This window comes from Larimichthys crocea, chromosome II (assembly GCF_000972845.2).
Source record: "Larimichthys crocea isolate SSNF chromosome II, L_crocea_2.0, whole genome shotgun sequence".
Classification (NCBI taxonomy): domain Eukaryota; kingdom Metazoa; phylum Chordata; class Actinopteri; family Sciaenidae; genus Larimichthys; species Larimichthys crocea.
Window position 1 is genome coordinate 5,108,400 of NC_040012.1, and position 18,725 is coordinate 5,127,124.

The window sequence follows — 18,725 nt, forward strand, 5'->3', positions numbered from 1 at the left end:
CCATAAAACTGTCAAGAAAACGTATAATGCTACTTTAGAGTATTTCGGTAAAGTCTGTGCATTTTTATTGACTTTACTTCTTTACACACTTCTGTCCATCTTTCTTGTAGCTACACTCCTTTTAGTCGACGAAGGTACACATAGCAGAAAACGAGACCTGTGAAGTTTTACAGCAGAATGAGTAATATCTCAAACAGTTGCTGATTTAAAGATCGTTTTAAGACCGTCCAGGTCCTGAGTACCCCCAGGTGGCACTGTTCCTCAAGACAAACCTGCTCTGCTTAAAGAGGATCTAACAAACTATTTCTCATACAAACCTTTCAAACAGCTTTAACAGTCCCAGCTGAGTCACATCATCCTTTCATGAGGTCAAGCTACCTTTCGTCTCAACACTTTACCTTAACAGACTCAACATCTACCGAGATAAGATTGTCTCAAGCTGCTCTGCTTGTCTTTGTTGACAACAGACACCGGTGGTTCTTTTTCTACGTTATTCCATCAAATTACTGCACGTAAGTCTGGCATTGCAGAACAATTCGGACATAATTGCCTAAATCCTAAATCCTGCTGCCATTACTCTGAGAAATTTCCATCACATCCAGGAACCGAGCAGAGAAATCTTTCTGCTAATGCGTTCTTTCAGGAAAATGAATCATTCTCTCCCTTGAAATCAAGGAAATGTATTTAAGTAGTTATGTGGGATAATATATGTCATATAGAACATGACGTCTTAGTTTTCCATAAGGTTTAAACCCTTTTCCTTCAGTCCCTCCCTTCTGGATTCACCTTGTATGAGTGTTCATTTTGGGGGGTTGTTTTGCAATAAAAACACACACGAGACACCAAACTCGAGCACTTTCTTGTATAATTTATATTGAAAACATGTTTAAAACATTAGTTTCCCTTTATAAAACAATAACAGTTACCTGTGGTCATAATTACAACAGTGTCCTGGTAATCAAAAATTCCCCTGCCTGTATTGCATGTAACTGGAGCGACGCATCTTAATACAAAGTGCATAATGGATTTAAAATTATGCTGAATATCAAACGGAGAGGGGACGAGCTGCTCTGAGCTCAGTTTGGCTGGTTGTCCATATGTGATGACTGGTACAACTGGATGTCCTCCCCGATGAACTCCGACACTGTGGAGGGAGAAGAGAGAATCAAACTCCTGATCATCACTTCATCCACCTCATAGACGTGGTGTTATCGGTGCAGATTATCCAGTTTATAGCTAGAATCGTTATGCATTAACACAAATAATAGCACAACAGTAGCTCAATAGTGGAGATATGTACGGAAAATGTTTATAATATATATCGTAAGTAAAAGGGCAAAGAGTGTCTTTGTGACATAGTTTATCCACCAGAAAACACTGACAAATTTATTCTTCAACTCTTAAATGGGCCGTGCATTTTGTGCTAAAGGTGTGTAGGATTTTGTGGCATCTCGCGGCACAGTTGTGGATTACAACCCCCTCGATTCACCCTCTCCATTCTCGCATGAAGGAAAAACTTTGGTGACGGCGAAACGTGCCAAAAAGTCTCATCTATCCAGCCAATGCCGATTAGGATCTGCAGCCTCTGTGGCTATAAAAGGCTCATTCTAGGGTAACGAAAACATAATAATTCTTATTTTTAGGTGATCATACCCTAATAAAAGTCATATTCTATAAATATTCTATTACATTTCTAATAAATTCTCGAAATAGAGCCCCTGAAATCTTACACACACTGGACCTTTCATGTGGAAAAAATGAATATAGGCTCATCAAATATCAATAACAGTAAAATATCGTCGTTCTGCTCTGCAGCATTCTGTTATTTTGTATTATAGAGAAGAACAAATCATAATTATCACTTTAAGAATCATTAAAAATCAAAGTGCCAAATCTCTTCACCAGTACTTACATGAGCAACAATGATTGGGATCATTAAGAGGAGTTTGTTTTGGGGGCGTGTCTGCTTTGGTTAACCACTTGATTTCTCAGCTATGGTGGTTCAAACATGCTCGTAATAATCCAGCTCCACCCAGTCGAGTTAGAAGAAAGATAAATATGTAACCTACCTTCTTCAAATGTGATGTGGTGCATAGAGGCAGAGCTGGTAAACTCCAGGGGACAGTCCTGGATCTTGGCATCCCTCTCTCCTCCATGTCCCGTCCCCAGCACTCTTCCTTGGGGGTCCCAGCCGTCGTAGTGGGAGTAAGGTGTTTGGCAGATGTCCTGATATGGGCTAGGGTTGGAGGGAGGGGAGGGACACACCTCCTGAGGATAAGCAGAGTACTGGGGGTAAGGGGAGGTAGGCATGGGAGGCAGAGGGGAGGTCGAGATGGGACTGCCAGCAGGAAACGGGCTGAGAGAGGAGGAGTGGGAGGGAGAAGGTGAGGAGGACAGGTAAGGTGAGTCCAGCCACGGGGAAGGAGAGGGGGAGGGAGGCTGCGGACCATGAGGGTACAGCGGGGGAAGAAGCTCGGTGAAGCCCAGCTCAAGGTTCTTGAAGCTGGGTTGACGCTCGGACAGGGCTGCCCTGGACCCGCCGGGCTCCTCCACCGGAGCGTCGGGTTTAGAGCAGTACTCCTCATGGTAACCCATCGTGGGGCACGGAGGGGAGTAGGTGGAAGGATAGGGAGGCAGGTGGAAGCCCAGGCTTCGATCATCAGCCATGGGGTCGCCTCTCACGTGGAAGCCCCTGTCCATCCTGGGTTGACCCCCCACAGGACACACAGGTCCCCCATCGAGAGGCAGCACAGAGGGCCGGGACAGCAGCGGGTCCTCCTCTTTGAACATAACTGAGGAGAAAATAGTTAAACAGTTATTATCAATAACATGCTTTTCTTGTTTCATCTCCAGATAAACTGAACTCTCAGGTGAGTCAGGCGAGATTTGGACACTCACTGGGGAGATACTTGAAGCAGTGAGTGCTGCTCCTTTTCCTCTTCCCGTTGGAGACGTAAAGACTAACCGACACCGGCCGACTGACGGACATGTCGCTGTAGGCGGGAACCCTCACACACAGCAAACACTGTAAGTGTGGAGATGTCACAGGTTAGAGGAGATGCTTCAGTTGTGTTGAATGAATTTAATTCAACTTTATCTGTGACAAAAGGTCTGTGCGTTCTTGCAGAGACTGTTTGTCTTTTTTTTCCCGACTGATATCAGACACGCAAAATTACCTCATTGCTGTTGTCACGGTCGACATGAGCCTCCTCCTCCCATTGTAATTTACCATCTAATAGATATAAACATAAAATTAGTGTAACCTCGACACACACGAAGACATACAGACAATTTAATGAATAGAATTTGCTCCCACCGCATCACAAATAACATTAAATGTTTTGTAAACCAGGTTGGTTCGGCTTGTCGGTCAAGTACTCAGATCATACTTAAGTAAAAGTAGCAATACTACAGTGTAAAAAATACTTTTACTACAAGTAAAAGTCCTGCATTTAAACTCTAACTTAAGTAAAAGTATAAAAGTATTCGCATCAAAATATATTTAAAGAAACAAAGTAAAAGTATTCAGTGTGCAAATATATTATTTGTCATGTATTCATGTGTACATCACTTTAATACTGCATCTGATGAAGCTGATTCAAATTAGGCTCTTATTTATTAATACTTGCATTGTTATAATAATTTGAATCAAAGTGAGTCGATCAAATAAATGTACAAAAGTACAATACTTGTAGAAGAGAAGAAGTATCATAAAAATGGAAACATTCAAGTACCTCAAGTGCCTCACAATTGTACTTTAATGCAGTACTTGAGTAACCATGGAGATGAGGATGTAAGAGTGTAAGACAGATTATTCCTCCAACATGACTACTCTTTGCCAGAATAAATACTGATTACTTTGTGAATCCTCCTCCTGTTTCTGCACTCTCAAAATATTTTTGTATCATTTTATGTCAACAAATCAACAACAATCTGATCTCAAATCTGTTCGGGGGCATTTTAAAACCTGTCTAATCACATGTTTTATGCAGAAATCGTGCTGCTTCATGATGTACTCTCACTGTCACTGTCCGTCCTGTTGGCCTGCTTGCTTATTTACAATAAACTCGCTCACATGCAGGTTAAAAATAGACAGAACAACTGTTATCCTTCCTGTTTTTTCACTCAATGACTGCTTGACTGAGAAAAAGCTCCATGATCCAAGTTTTAAAGCGTACAATATCTGAATGACTGACTGCTGTTAAATATTTACGGAAAGATTGATGTCGTGGACTGAAATATAATTACCATGACAATTACTGAAATGAATTTTAATGTATTTTTTAGACTATTACATTTTAGTCAAAAGACCAGAAACAACATTAAAGAGGACTCTGTGTCCTCTCTGGACCTTTACCTGTCCCTCTCTCCATGAAAAGGACTCTGGAGATTGGCAAGAAGTTCGAGCCGCTCAGCAGAAGCTCCTCTCCTCCCTCCACAGAGCAGGAAGTGAGACTGACAGACTCGATGACGGGCAGCTCCTGAGCCGAGCGCTGGGCTGAAGCAGGGAGAGTCAGGCGAATTAAACATGACCATCGCTACCTCTGAATGTGCTGCTAATTTAAAGCAACGTTGTGTAACTTTTCTACCATAAAATAACAAAAATACCAATTTAAATTGCTTTAAAACCGGTAAATATTTGCAACATATTCACTCGTTTGCAGTTCAGTCTTTATAACACTGCATCCAACAAGCTACTCACAGCATTCTATGGGCAGGGAGGCAACTTGCAGAGCCAGGACTCGGCCAGGCGGGGCTACAGGGGGCGCTAGAGGAAGGTGGGTACGAAACACCAAACGAACACGTGTGTTCTTCCTTCCAACGTCTGTTTCTCCTTTCCTCAGCTCGATGTCCGAGTTCCTCAGCTTCAGAATCCCAGCACAGTCGATGCTACGAGGCAAAGATACTTTTTTTTAAAAACTGAACATCCTGTTTTAGGGTTCGTGCTCTCTGTCATTTAATCATAGTCTCCAATATTGGTCTGATAAAATGAATCTAGAGAATCAGCTTGCAAACTTTTAAAGATGCACAAATAAAGACTCACAGTGCAGTCATGTTGTTCTCAGGATTGAGGGGGATGTCCAGCAGTTTGGTCCCTGCTTGGACGCTCTCATGACTGGCTGTACCAACCATCTTCCCTGTCACCCTGTGAGGGGAGAAACATCTGATTTTAACAGCCCTCCATTTACAGTTTTCGTGTTGAATCAAAGGCCACTGCTCTGTCCTAGGTGTCCCCTACAATCCCGAACAGGATAAGACGGCACTGATGATTCATTTAAGTCATTTATGAAGCGTCCAAAATATGCTGCAAAGCTACCTCAAGCAGAACGAGAGCATACAGTAGCTACTCGACTTCATCTATCTGGAGTAACTTTGGTTTTCCATGTTCTTCATTAAGCTGATGTCCTCATCCGGAGCAAAGTTACACTGAGAGCAACTGGTGCAAGAAATTTCCTGGACCAACACTAAAAGCAGCTGGTGGTGAGTTATGCAACGGTTAAAGCCACAGCGGTCAGATGATGAATATACAGTATGTTGTGCAGGCCTTGAATATTAATGTGTGACATGAGGAAGCTTGGGAATCGTTTTTAAAAAAACAGTTGAGTACCTGTGTATCTGATAGAAAGGATGTGGCCTGATTGATCGGTCGTCAGCTGTTCCAACGAAAACCTGGAGGGAGAGCGGCTTCCTCTCTGCGTAACCACACAGCTGTACAGAGGCACAGTGTGAGGGATGAAATCAAACTGTGATGAGGCCAACGGCAGTGAGCCACAACACGTGTCCTCAGACTTTGCTCCAATGTTACGGAAACAACATTTCTTATATATATAAATACACTTCTGGCAGCATGTTTGGGTCTCACCTTGACGATCGGATGACCCGTCGGTGCAGCTTTGACGGCTCCTCTGCTCCCCTCCGTCTCATAGTGAGCTCTGTGGTGAGGACGCGGCTGCACCTCGATGCGCAGCTCGTACTGGTCAAACTGGGACGGCAGCGGCCAGTCGAGTGGTGGCAGGGCGTTAGACCTACAGGTGTGAAACAATACACAGGTTTATTTGCAGTGAACATAGAAGGAGCACACCAGATACCAATGAATATGACATAATGTACACATGTAAACATGACACTGACACTGGCTTTCCTTTGAACTGTTTTATACAAGACTAATATTTTGTTTTCATTCACCAAAAAACTTGAATAAATAAATAAATGCACTGCAGATGATACAACCACAGAAACATGCTGCAGTTCTTAGCTTATGTTTTGAAATTTACAAACATCGTGTAACTTTTCTACCATTAAAATAATGCTCCGCCTCGACTCTCTGTGATTTACAGAGTTACCTGATGGGACAGTGAAGTAAACTGTAGGTGCTGTTAGCTCAGTTTGTTAGCCGGGCTGCTTTGGACTGTGAGCTCAGAGCACCGGAGGGAGTGTTAGTGTTTGTGCCACAGGTGTTTTGGAGAGGTTTTCAGGCGAATGTTGACGGGGAGTGGAGGGGCAAATTTGGAGTGGAGCGGGCAAATTTCAACAACTTCAACAATACATTCATTTGGGCATGAAATGTGTCTGTAATAAATGCTGGCGTGAAGCTTCTGGGAAAATATTAACATACCCGTTTCTGTGATACAGCAGACGTACACATAATTTATTTTGTGGTGAAAAAATGAATAATTCTGTCAGTATAAACATTTATTTTTAGAAGAGTAATGGAAACCCAGTTTCTGGAAAGACACGTTGGTATTTTTAAAATTGCCATGTTTATGTGGTGATGTGTGTCCTCGCCTGAACAGAGGGCTGTGGGCGCTGGCTCGGGTCCGGCCCCAGGCTAGAGCAGGGGGCACAGAGAGGTAGTCCATACCCAGCGAGGGGGGCTCTCTCCTGATCTGCTGGGTCTCTGGCAGCAGGCAGGGGGAGCTGTGGCCTGGAGCCTGCTCCTGGTCCACCTCCCTGGGAGACAACTGGAAGACAGAAGGCATGGTTCACCACTAACTACATGTGAATATTTGACTCATCTTTCATATGGAACACCGTCTTTACCTGTTCCAATGACGTCTTCCTTGTTTTCTGTGGGATGCTGAGCTCACAGCTGCTGGGCGAAGCTTGTGACAAAGTGATGGAGTCTCCACCCTCAAGGTTACATCCCTGCAGGTCCTCTGAGTAGCTGCCCCTCCGTGAGGTACAAGGTGAGGCCAAGGGGGAGTTTCTGCGCTTTTTACCCCCAGGGGAAGTCGGCCTCGAGGACGGAGAGAGCGCAAAGTTGAGCGTAGCATCGTTCAGCTCCTCCTCCTCCACCAGCAGGGAGTCGCAGCTGGAGGCTGGGCTGAGCCATCCGCGGGAGGACGGGCTGGAGGCAGGGCTGGGACTGAGGGAGCCAGGGCACCTGTCACGGTAAGTGAAGGGGTCCAGCAGGGGGAGGTAAAGGCGCTCCCGGTCCCACCCACCACCGCCACCCATGTCCCAATAAGTGGAGATGGTCGGTGCTGGGTCGTCTTCAGGGGAGATTGTGGTTATTTGGATGCTGGGACACTCGACCACACGAGACTCTGAAACCTGGAGGGAAGATGAGAGCGAGCAAGACAAATGCTGACAAATAATACAAATGTTCAATAATTACAGTAATTTATCAAGAAAAATGCCAAATAGTTGCTTGTTCCGAGTATTTTTTGGTTAGAAATTAGAGATCTTTGGCCTTTTCACTGTTTTCTAACATAAAATAAGGAATTAAAAGGAACAAATGAAAAGCGCAGACATTTCCCCATTCATTTTTATCTGTCTAAACAAAAAGGTTTATGGGACATTCAGGATTTTCGGGTTGTCTACCTTTTGTGGCAGCCATTTTTTCCACTTCAAACAACCAGAGTGAGCATTTAATCACCTTTACAGCTTGTCAACGTTACATTGTAGTCACAGAGCTGAGAACAGAAACTCCTTTTACCTTCAAAGGAACGTTCATCTAAGTTGATTTACTTATTTCTAAATAAGGAAATCTCCACGTGTGAGGGATGAGCATTAAATCATTGCTGTAAGAACGTATGTTAGTGCTAAAGTTTGTCATTGTATGGAGAAAGTCTGTATGCCATTGGTGCATGAAGGAAACAATAGCTAAGCTCACCTCAGTGGAATTGATAATTAATGAGGTAAAACATGTAAACTTTATATTTAGGGCTTGTAACCAGGTCGTCTCACCTGTACAGAGCGTGCCGGCAGGCTCTCATAGGTCCCGCTGAACTCTCTGACAGGGGCCCGCCGTGGAGGCGGGGAATGCATCCCGGCCCGCTGATTGGCCGAGGGTGGCGGGCTGGGGATGTTGATTGAGTGTCCTGCATGAGTGGCAGCCATGTGGTTATCTGTAACTGATGGAAACGTGACAAACACCGAAATATGATTTAGAGAATGAAGAGCACAGACTTAATACTCCACCACAGTGTGCTATTGTTGAAGAGTTTACAGTGTTCATTTTCTTCTAATACACACCTTTACTTCCACATGGCAACAATTTACTTTTTGGCTTCTTTCTTTAGTTCAAACACACTTTCTTTCATATCACATGTTGTGGGTTTTGGGGGTCACACGACCTCCCATTAATCTTTTCTCACAACCGCAAAATGACACTTCACTGCCTCAAAACCTGCTGTTATTATACATCTGGCACGAGAAAGAATCATTAGATGTCAATCAAAACTACTGTAAATACAATTTGCGGCGAGTTAAGATTCATTCTTTATCATCAGCACGCCTTCATCTTTTACTACACATCCATTTTTCTTCATTTACTCGTCTGTGATGGTTGCCATATGGAAAACGCACGCAAGTGAAACTTTCCAGGCGATGTATGGCATTTTTTCACTGAGTAGTTTGACATTATTTCATTCATGTTGTTGCCGAGAGTTAGACGAGAAGATTGATAGCACTCTCACATCTGTGCAGTAAATATAAAGCTACAGAGACCCTTAGCTTAGCTTAGCATAAAGACTGGAAACAGAGGGAAACAGCTAGCCTAGGCTTTGTCAAAAGGTGGCAACATCTGCCTAGCAGCACCTCTGACGCTCACTAATTAACAAAGTGTAAAAACAACACATGACTTTTTATTTCACTGATTAACCAGCTTTATCGCTCGCTCACCCTCATTCACAGCCTATGTCTCTCAACCACTGCTCACTCTCTCTCTCTGTTTCTGTCAAACCATTTGACACACAAACCAAATTAAACTTCTTCGTGTCTCTATTTTGCAGCGTGAATTGTGAGTCAGACTCAGATTTAAAAGCTGGCTTCGTGATATAAACAAAGTCAGAACACACACACAACTAGATTAGCAGAGTTTAGTCCATGAATCCACCTGGATAGTCTCAGTTTCAGAGACATAAATAGATTTATATAGAATGATATGAATACTAACTTTGTTTATATTGTTATTTTTTACTGCTAGTCTTTATATTGTAACTTATTTATATTGTAAAACAACACGGAAGATGTTGGTGTATTATTTACAAAGTTAAATGACACATTTATAAGTGACTACATGCTGTACATCAGATAAACAGAATAAAAATGCTGGCATTGGGTTTAAAACTACCTGACAAAGCAGGATTTGGTTTAATATTCCATAATCTCACACAGTCATATGGCAACAATTTACTTAAACACCCACTTTAAGCTCCACTTTGAGTGTGAAGAACTACTCCAATACATTTTTTCCGTGTATTATAGTCACAAATCGTGCAGTAAAGGATGACGTGGGAATTATAACCAAATCATGGAGTTTACTTTTGGCTTATTGAATCAAATAAGAACCACAAACTCAAGGGCACTCACAAACAAAGATGATTTTGGCGGCTTTTCTACGTCGTCGTCTTCTTCTTTTTTTTTCTCCTTAAAGTTTCTCTAAACTTTTTGGAGTTTGCCAAACAATCTTTCGAATGAGGACACGACCCCTCGGGGCCACAGTCCTCACCACAAAATTTCCCCAGCGTGGTGTGGTCGGCCTCCACATGGAGCCAAACGGTAGTTACTCTGTAATGAGCGAGGCTCCAAACTGATCAGCGTTGCGCTGCAGTGGCGACGAGCCATGCAGGCAAATTTTGGGCAACGCGGACACACAACAGCAACTGCCAACAAATTAAGACTTGGGGTGAAAAATCTCTTCAAATGTTTCCTGGCAAAAGAAATATTTCCAAGTGATTAAGGCTACAGTGCTGAGGCAACTCTTCTGCTGGTGGGTTTTTTTTTCACATGAAACAATGATTTAGATGTTTGTGCACAGACCAGGAGAGGAGGTTTATGAGGCGAGAACGAAATACCTAACACTTATCGAACACAATAAAGCTAATTTCAAGTGTGCAGGATCTAATATACTGTATTCTGTGTCCTGAGGTGAACCTCACACAAAAGGTAATGTTTATATAGGGGACCTCACATGGAGTCACGAGATGATTAACAGGATAGCAAAGCAAAAAAATACATATTTTTGCTACCCTGAACACAAATATTTACTTTAGTTTTCAGACTTCCCTCACGCTGGTGAGGCTTTTTTTTTTTCTTCTTACCTCTTCAGGCTGCTTCTAACTATTTAGAAAATATCATTTATTTGTGTCCAGAGCAGCAGAAAGGTTCATGAGCACCAAATTAAAATTTCAAGCTGACCCAATCAGGAGTATTTGGTCATTTAGTCCATATTAAAAAACATGATGTTATAGCTTTTTGAAGGGGTCACAAGATGAACCTGAGGGGTCCTGCTTTCAAAACTGTGTCTATACTTTTCAAATTTCCCTTAAATCATTGCTAGTTTCTTGCAAAGACTCTCCTCTTACAGCTATTTTAAAAAACTAGCTTCATTATATCAGAAAAAAACAAGACATCTGCTCTATTATACTGTTCAAGAAGTGATGTTTAAGCAACCAAAAAAGTTGTGACACGAAACTCTGTTTGTTCCAGACCCTCCTCTAATTGTTGCCATTTCCCGGTTATATGAGGTTAAATTTAATTTAACTCTTGTTTAAAGAATTTAGATGTTTGTCAATTTCTTTCATGAAGTCTAATCTAGAGTCAAACAGATCCAAACCTGTGAGTCGAGCGCCCTTCAAGGGATCACAAAACAAATCTGTGTTCATGATGACGAATATGACAGGACAGCATTCCTGAATCGCAAAATTGTTTCTTTTATCTGACTTTTCTCTCATAGTCTCATGTCAATTTCTGAATACTTGGGCCAAATAATGCCAAATCGGTTGATTGATCCACTGTGTTTCTGTGCTGCTGACTGAGACGCAAGCAACACAACAAACTCTAGCCTCGTATTACCTCATAAAGATGACTCACGCGGCGAGTTACAGCTTTTAAATCTGGGGAAAATAAAGGTCTACTGGATTAGTCCTCTGTAGCTACAGTTATTCTGATCTGAGGCACTTCATTCAGGAATCTAAATGCTACTCCAATAAACACGTAAAGTTGGATGGTTGAACTGCTCTCTTGACATATCGAGCCTGTGGCCAGGGGTGGATTAAGCCAAAGAAAGTTGCGTTCGACTGTCATAATAACAGATATGGAGAGCCGAGGACGTAAATGTGGACACGCAAGTGTCAACAGGACACTTCTGTGGAGGTTTATGCTCTGAAAAGTTTTTTAAAAAAGCATCACCTAGAGGGAAGAAATGCTCCCTTGTTCACTTTCATGCATTGGGTGTGGTAATACAACAGTATGCCAGTGTGGGCGGGAAACAAATGAGAGAGTGGATGTGAGGATATGAGGTGTGTGTTGGTGTTTGTGTGTGTGTGTGTGTAGAGTGAAAAAAAAGGAGGGGAGATGGAGGTTGAGTGAGTGAAGGAGGGAGGATGGAGGGATGGATGGAGGGAGGGAGGGAGGTGTGTATGTGGTGCGTGTTCGGTACACAGAGGTTGAGGTTCCTTCCCAGATGGCAGCTGTTAACTCCACTCACACGCACAGCTGATTAGAAACACATTGAGTCTGGGGCTGCACGCACACATGCACACGCACACATGAATGCAACACACACACACGCAAACAGGACTACGCTCCAGATATGCACACACACATGTGCACACAAACACACAAGACAAACACACAATGACAATATACTCATGCTCACATGCTTACGGATGGAGGCACGCACACATATCACACTGCAAGCACATCAAACACACACACATCACATACTGTAAGAGCACAGGCACGCGGATTGAAGGCCCTCACACACACACACACACACGCACGCACAGAAGTTCCCATGCATTAGAAGCCACTGTCTCCTCTATCAAGTGTGTTTCTTTACTTCAACGCATTCAACCATCCAATAAATGACTCTAACCCAGGCTACTGCTGCTGTTGTTGGAGGGGTCCAGGTGCAGCAGGGCGCCTTCACTCTCCTCCCCGGGAACGGAGCTCTCCGGCTCGGCTGTGCGCACCGGGGATGGCCCCTGGCTCTGCCTTGGCGGCGGGTCCTCCTCAAAAACCAACTTGAACTCGAACTCGCCCTCCTCCCAACCCGAGCCCGGCGCGGCCCCCATCGCCCTCCGGCAAAGCAAAGGACAGGATACAAGATAGAGTGATACAATCTTATCTCGGATACTTTCACGTCCTTCTGTGCGCCACGAAAAAAAAAAACAGAAAAACAACTTTTAATCCTTCTCTTAGATGCGTGTCATTGCGCAAATATCCTGGAAACGTTTAGATGTAACTTCACTGTAAGTTTCCACACGATGAGGATTGCTTCTTGCAACTTTTTTCAGCCTTCATGCCTTGCGGTTTCAAAGTCAAATCTTCGCTCAGGATGTCTCACAGTCTTTTCCGAAACATATCTCCAAGATAAGAGTCCGCGTCTTTCTTTCATTCAAGCTCCATCGCCATCTCCATAGTTTCTTCTTATTCTTCTTCTCCGGTCAGGACACAGAGAGAGAGACACACACAGAGAGAGAGAGAGAGGAAAAAAAGTTTATCAAATATTTTTGTCGTCCTTTACCCTTAATTGCCTTTGGGTGGGTTTCCCAGCTCCAGTTGGTGCGTTACTCATTCCCCATAGGAGCTTGTGCCTGTCAGTCATGAATCCCCCCCTGCCCAACCTTCAGCCTCCCTCTTCTTCTTCTTCTCCTCTCCCCCTCTCTCCTCTCCTCTCCTCTCCCTCCTCACTCACTCTGGAGGTTTCTCTTTTAGTCACATTTACTTTAACATACTTTGCACATCTTATTTTGCATGGTGTTTTTTTTCCCCCACTTGTTTTTATTTCCAAATCATTCCCAGCATCAATATGATTTGATGTTTTGTTTTTGTTTTTTAAAACACTTTTTAAGTCCAACACAATATAATTATTATTCCAATCATGAGCAGGACTCATGGCAAGCGGCTCACTGTCTCCAAACCTGCCATTGTGGGCCGGCTGTACGGCCACCAGGGCCGTGATGTTAGTGATGTCAGTTAGTGAACATAAGAGAGGCTATTTCCTGTGGCGATGAACACCACAGCCCCCCTTTTTTGGCTGTCACTCTTCCCCCTCTCCTCCCCCTTTTTCTTTTCTCTATTTTTTTCTTTTTTCCCCCACTCCTCCTTCCTCTCTCCTCTCCTCGTCCCTCCTTCTCTTCGGTCTCCCTTCCTTCCCTCCCCTCCCCTCTTCCTCTCTCTCCTTACCAAAGATCTGTTTCTCATTATCCTCTGTAGTCTGCTCTCTGTCTGAGTCAGGAGACGAAAAACTTAAATAAACACTCTCTCTCTGCCTCAGTCCAGCTCCTTATCCCTCCCCTCCTCCTCATCCTCCCTCTCTCTCTCTGTGTCTCTCCCCTCTGTCCTCCTTCCTCGCCCTCCTCCGATTCTCACAATCATTAGGCTGTATGTTATACTGGCGTGTAACTGGGGGCTTGTTTCACTCTCCCTGTCATCCTCTTGGGGTTGTGTGGGCAGGCCTTGGATCCTGGACTGATCTCAAGATGTTGCAGTCTGGTCGGGGAGAGGAAAGAGTGCTACCGGCAGGGGCGATGTGAGACTTTCTGGGGCCGAGGGCACAATCTGATAACCCATACCCCCTTTACCATTGGCAACTATAACTAAATCAAAACATGAATCCAAAGAGAGTTCAACTTGTTGGAGGCTCAGTGGTGCAGTCAAATGAAATACAAGCTAGTAAGGCGAGAATAAATAATGCATTTTATGGTTTAAAGGACCAGTGTGTGCCAAAAACTGCAGTTCCTCAAACGTCCACTTGAGGCTGGCTCCAGAAGTGAGTCAGTCTCCATAAGTCCCCATGTTAAAAACTTCAATTTCCCCGTTCATGACAACTGTACTGAGGGTGAATTTATATACAACTCACCTGTTCACATTATATTAAGGCTTAAAGTTATGCAGGATTAAGAGCGTGGACTTCTTTGATTGACAGGTAGGTGTCATTACAGGTGGCTTGTCACAGCACCCAGGCTTCATTCAGCCCGCCTCAGGTCCACCCACACTCCACGCGTTTGCCGATTTTTAGATTAGCCCGGAGGCAGCAGATAAGATAGCGAGATGACGGCAGCTTGAGCAACCACGCTTATGCCGTCAGTGACTGCGTCACTTTAGTTTCACTTTCTTCTTTCAAGCATGAAGGAGAAACTACTGTGAAACACTCAAAAAAAAATGTGAAAGGCCTCACATAGAGGCAGAGTTTAGTTTGTCTGTTCTGGGCTACTGTAGAAACACGGTGGTTCAACATGTTGGCCTGCTGTCCTGTAGATATAAAAGGTTCATTCTAAGGTAACAACACAAATAACAATTCTTATGTTTAAGAACAGATAATGATCACATTACACTCCTGTCATATTCTGTAAATACACAGTATCTGACACACTGGACCTTTAAATAGTTACACATTTGTATCTTTAAATGTTCTTTCTTTTTATCTTTGTTATTTTATTCTAATTATTGCACATTAGCTTTATGACACATTTCTCTGCACGTGATGAAAATAGTTGAAATAACTTTAATTCTTGAATCTTGAGACAAACGCTGGACATTTATGCAGACGATCATTTTATCCATCTCAACCATTGTGAGGTAAACAGAGTAACACCAGCGATTATTTTAATGCGCTTGCATGTTTGTGATTGGCTAACTCAGTGCTTTCCGGAGTTTCATCACGCCGTGTTGTGAATGATGTTGAGCCAAGTTCAGTTTTGTTTTGTTTTGCTGCAGCACTCTGTATTAGGCAGTGGGGAAAATTAACTGTCAGTACATTTACTCAAGTACAATTTTAAGGTACTTTACTTGCGTATTTCTGCTTCTTTATATTTCTACTCCACAATTCAGAGGCAAATATTTTACTTTTTTTTTACTCCACTACAAATTTATTTGACAGCTTTAGTTATGACTTTCTTTCAGATTCAGATTAATACAAAATTCTGATGTTTCATGTCAATAATCAATTATCTCAGGCTGAATATTTACAAGTTACCCAGCAGATTATCAATAGATTACAATCATTTATCAGATGCAATAAATGGATGCATATCAATGTATCACTAACAATAACAATATTCAAATACACATTATTCCAATAGGCTATAATAGTTGGAGTAATATAGTATTTCTGTACTGTGGTATTGCTTCATTTAGTTAAGTAAAAGTACTTTCTCCACCTTTTAAAAATGCTGTTTAGGTGTGATTTTACTGAATATTTAATATTTCAAATCACCGTCGCCTGGCAAAAATAAACATAAACACATGTTGATGGCAACATCTGTGACATCCGAGTGTCAACAAAGACAGCTAGAGGAGAAGGAAAGTTTGGTTTCCTAACTGAACTGTTACACAGTCCTCAGCTGTGTCTAAACAGGCGCACTTCAGTGTTTCGAAATGTATTTTCATTTTAGCGTGTTCAGATTAATCCACTCTGTTTTTTTTGTTTTTGAATAATGGTGGTTTATTTAAGAAGGTAGGCCAGAAAGGAAAGAAAAGATGCATTCATTTAAGGTTTATTGTCATTATACAATACGAGATTGATGAGTTGTAGTTCACTCCAAGCTACACACACAGAATATGTATGAATTAATAATCAAATCTTTGAAATCAGAACAGAATAAAACAATAAAATAGGTAAAGTATATTTTAAAAAAAGCACTAAAGTAAGAAATAAAAAGGAAACCTGAATAACATTTGCAAGGAAGATACACAATATATATAAATATACACACAATTATACTGTATGAACATCATCAGTGCTTAGGTGCTGTGTGTACGCACATTTTCAGTAGTGAGGACACAGAGCCTGTCTGGAAATGGAAAGTTTTGGCGGGTTGTGAAAGTGTAGTGCTGAATGGTTCATGAATTGCTGCAATGTGATGGATGAGTGCAACACACAGGAGGAACTGCTGAGTGTCAAGTTTATGGGAGGAAGCAACGAGGAAGAAGAGGAAGAGTTGATTCCTGTGGATGTGTTGCCATCGTGTGGTGAAAGGCTGAACAGACTTACACTCAGCTCTGCTTTGAAAGAGTCCAATTCAGGTTTATTGCTAAGCAGGTTTTCATATAAAAAAGTCAAGAATCATAAATATAAAATGTAAAAGTGCTTAGAAAATAAAAAAAGAGCTGTTCAGGCCACAGTTAAGAGGTAGAAACTTCCCGGCTAGTGATGGATGGAAACCTCCTGAGAACAATCGAGGTTAAGCAGAGAGGGTACAGGTGGAAATAAGTGGGTATTAAGCAGCAGCACAACAGCAGGCATAACCATAATCCCCAAATTAGACGATCCATGAAAACCTGCAAGACAAGTAACTACAAAACCTCGGGGGAAGAAACTAAGTTGGGACATGGCAGGGAATAAGAGTCGTTGTCAGTGGGGGTCATTCTCCCACCTGTCCCCACCAGAGATGAGCCTGATGAAGGCGGCATCATCTGCAAACTTCAGGATCTTCACAGACTGATGACTGGAGGTGCAGCTGTTAGTGAACATCAGTGGTTCTCAACCTTTTTCTGATGTCAGTAGACAAAAACAAAACATGATAACTTAATAAAGATGCCTCATCCACACCACGCCTGCAATGGCTCTTTCCCGATGCCCGCCCAAGAGCTTGAGAAGAACCGCTGGTGTTGGAGATTAAAGAGGAAAGAATAAAGCCCTGACTGGATCTGGTCCTAATAGTCCAAAGAGAGAAGTGAGAGGCAGGGACATGTCTGTCAGACACTCCTTACAGTTTCACTGTAAATTTCCTCAACAGTCAGTTCTTAGTATTAGAGCGTGGGGACGGATTAAATTTACCAGTAACAACCTGACGCAGTGAGTCAGAGAGACAGATTATATAAGATTAGATATTGACTGATACCTCAAATATCCACTTAAATACCGTACTTACTTATGTACACTGGATATACCACACTGTATGTATCATGTTAAAGTCTTTACAAGTTCTCAGAGCAGTAAAATAGCAGATGAGAACCATAAAGACAAACAGACGACAGCTGTCAGACGTCTAGACATTTATTTAGCTTGTACATCATTATGGCCAGATAAAAACCTCACTTTTATTTCTGTCTGTGCATTTTTATGGACGTTAATGAGTTTACGATTCTGCGCGTACGTCTGAAACGTAAAGAATGAACTCTTCTGAATTGTTTCTGTTGTGGTTTGTCACACCTGCCTGAGCTGAACTGTGTGGTTGGTATGGTGACCCGCTCTGTAACATACTGTATCTATATCATGGGAAAACATCATCCTGGAGAGAACCACACCCTTCAATACCTCCACAGAGATCTCACTTACAGGTGCACTTCAATAAACTGAGTTTTATAACTAACGCCTTGTTTCTCGTAAACACACCTTGACTGTTAACTTAACTTTTCTTTTTTGTTCTCCCCCTTTTCTCTTCTCTCCTTCATTCAAACACTGGAACTACTCGACTATTGGACAATACATAGAGACCCAGAGTCTCAACTCAATCCAGGTTCCCTCAACACCAGTCAACCTCCGAACCCCTCCATCCACCAACGATCCTCTACCCCTTCATCCCTTCTTCCGTCCTACAGTACATCATCTCCATAACATGCTATAAACCTGTCTAATCTTAAATCCATAACTGGCGCAGCCGCAACCACCTCGATAAGTATAAAAACATTAAAGTTTTGACCTTTGTTCTCAAGTATTTCTTTCTTATTTTTAAGGTGAAGCTGCAATGATATAACCCTTCAACCAATATCTTTGTTAGTCCTCGCAGTACGAAGGTTTCCAGTTTGAACTCCTGTGGAGTTTGTTGTCTGCGTGGGTTGTTCCTCCCACAACCCAAAAACTTGCAGATTAATTGTTTAATTGGTGACTCTAATTGCTGTTTGTCTCTATGTCAGCTCAGTGATGAATTGGCGATTTGTCCAACCTTGCCCAATGCCAGCTGGGTTTGACTTCAATCCTTCATGACCCCGATGACGATGAGCAGTTTTGGAAAACAGATGAATGGATTGTTCCAGTAAAAGAGCGTGTGCTATTTCCTGTGACTAACAACGACGCAATCGTGTCACTTTATCTTTGTCCTTTTGCTTTATATCGTGCACGCTTGTTTACATGAGCAGATTGACCCCCGACTGCTGCAAATACTGACGCGTGAGCAACATGTCATGATGTCTTAATGGAAACAAACATTTATCCCTGGTTGGATTATAAATAACTTAATCTGCTGTAACTACATGAAACAGTAGTACTGTTGACATTTTGTCAATTATATCCAGCACTTACATTTGTAGCCACAGTAGCCACATGGCTC

At 42.5% G+C, this 18,725-nt stretch overlaps 1 protein-coding gene across 1 annotated transcript; it reads right to left on the bottom strand.

Moving 5' to 3' along the window:
• Positions 1-848: 848 nt before the first annotated feature.
• Positions 849-13,070, bottom strand: nfatc4 (nuclear factor of activated T cells 4). The gene is made up of 13 exons (XM_010753939.3): positions 12,326-13,070; positions 8,191-8,357; positions 7,042-7,554; positions 6,787-6,962; positions 5,864-6,026; positions 5,609-5,709; positions 5,045-5,146; positions 4,703-4,890; positions 4,358-4,498; positions 3,177-3,232; positions 2,899-3,025; positions 2,070-2,792; positions 849-1,144 (listed from the first exon to the last, which is right to left on the bottom strand). Exons 1-13 carry the CDS (start codon positions 12,522-12,524, stop codon positions 1,077-1,079), a joined length of 2,724 nt encoding a protein of 907 aa, XP_010752241.1. The 5' UTR covers positions 12,525-13,070; the 3' UTR covers positions 849-1,076.
• Between the last annotated feature and the right edge of the window lie 5,655 nt (positions 13,071-18,725).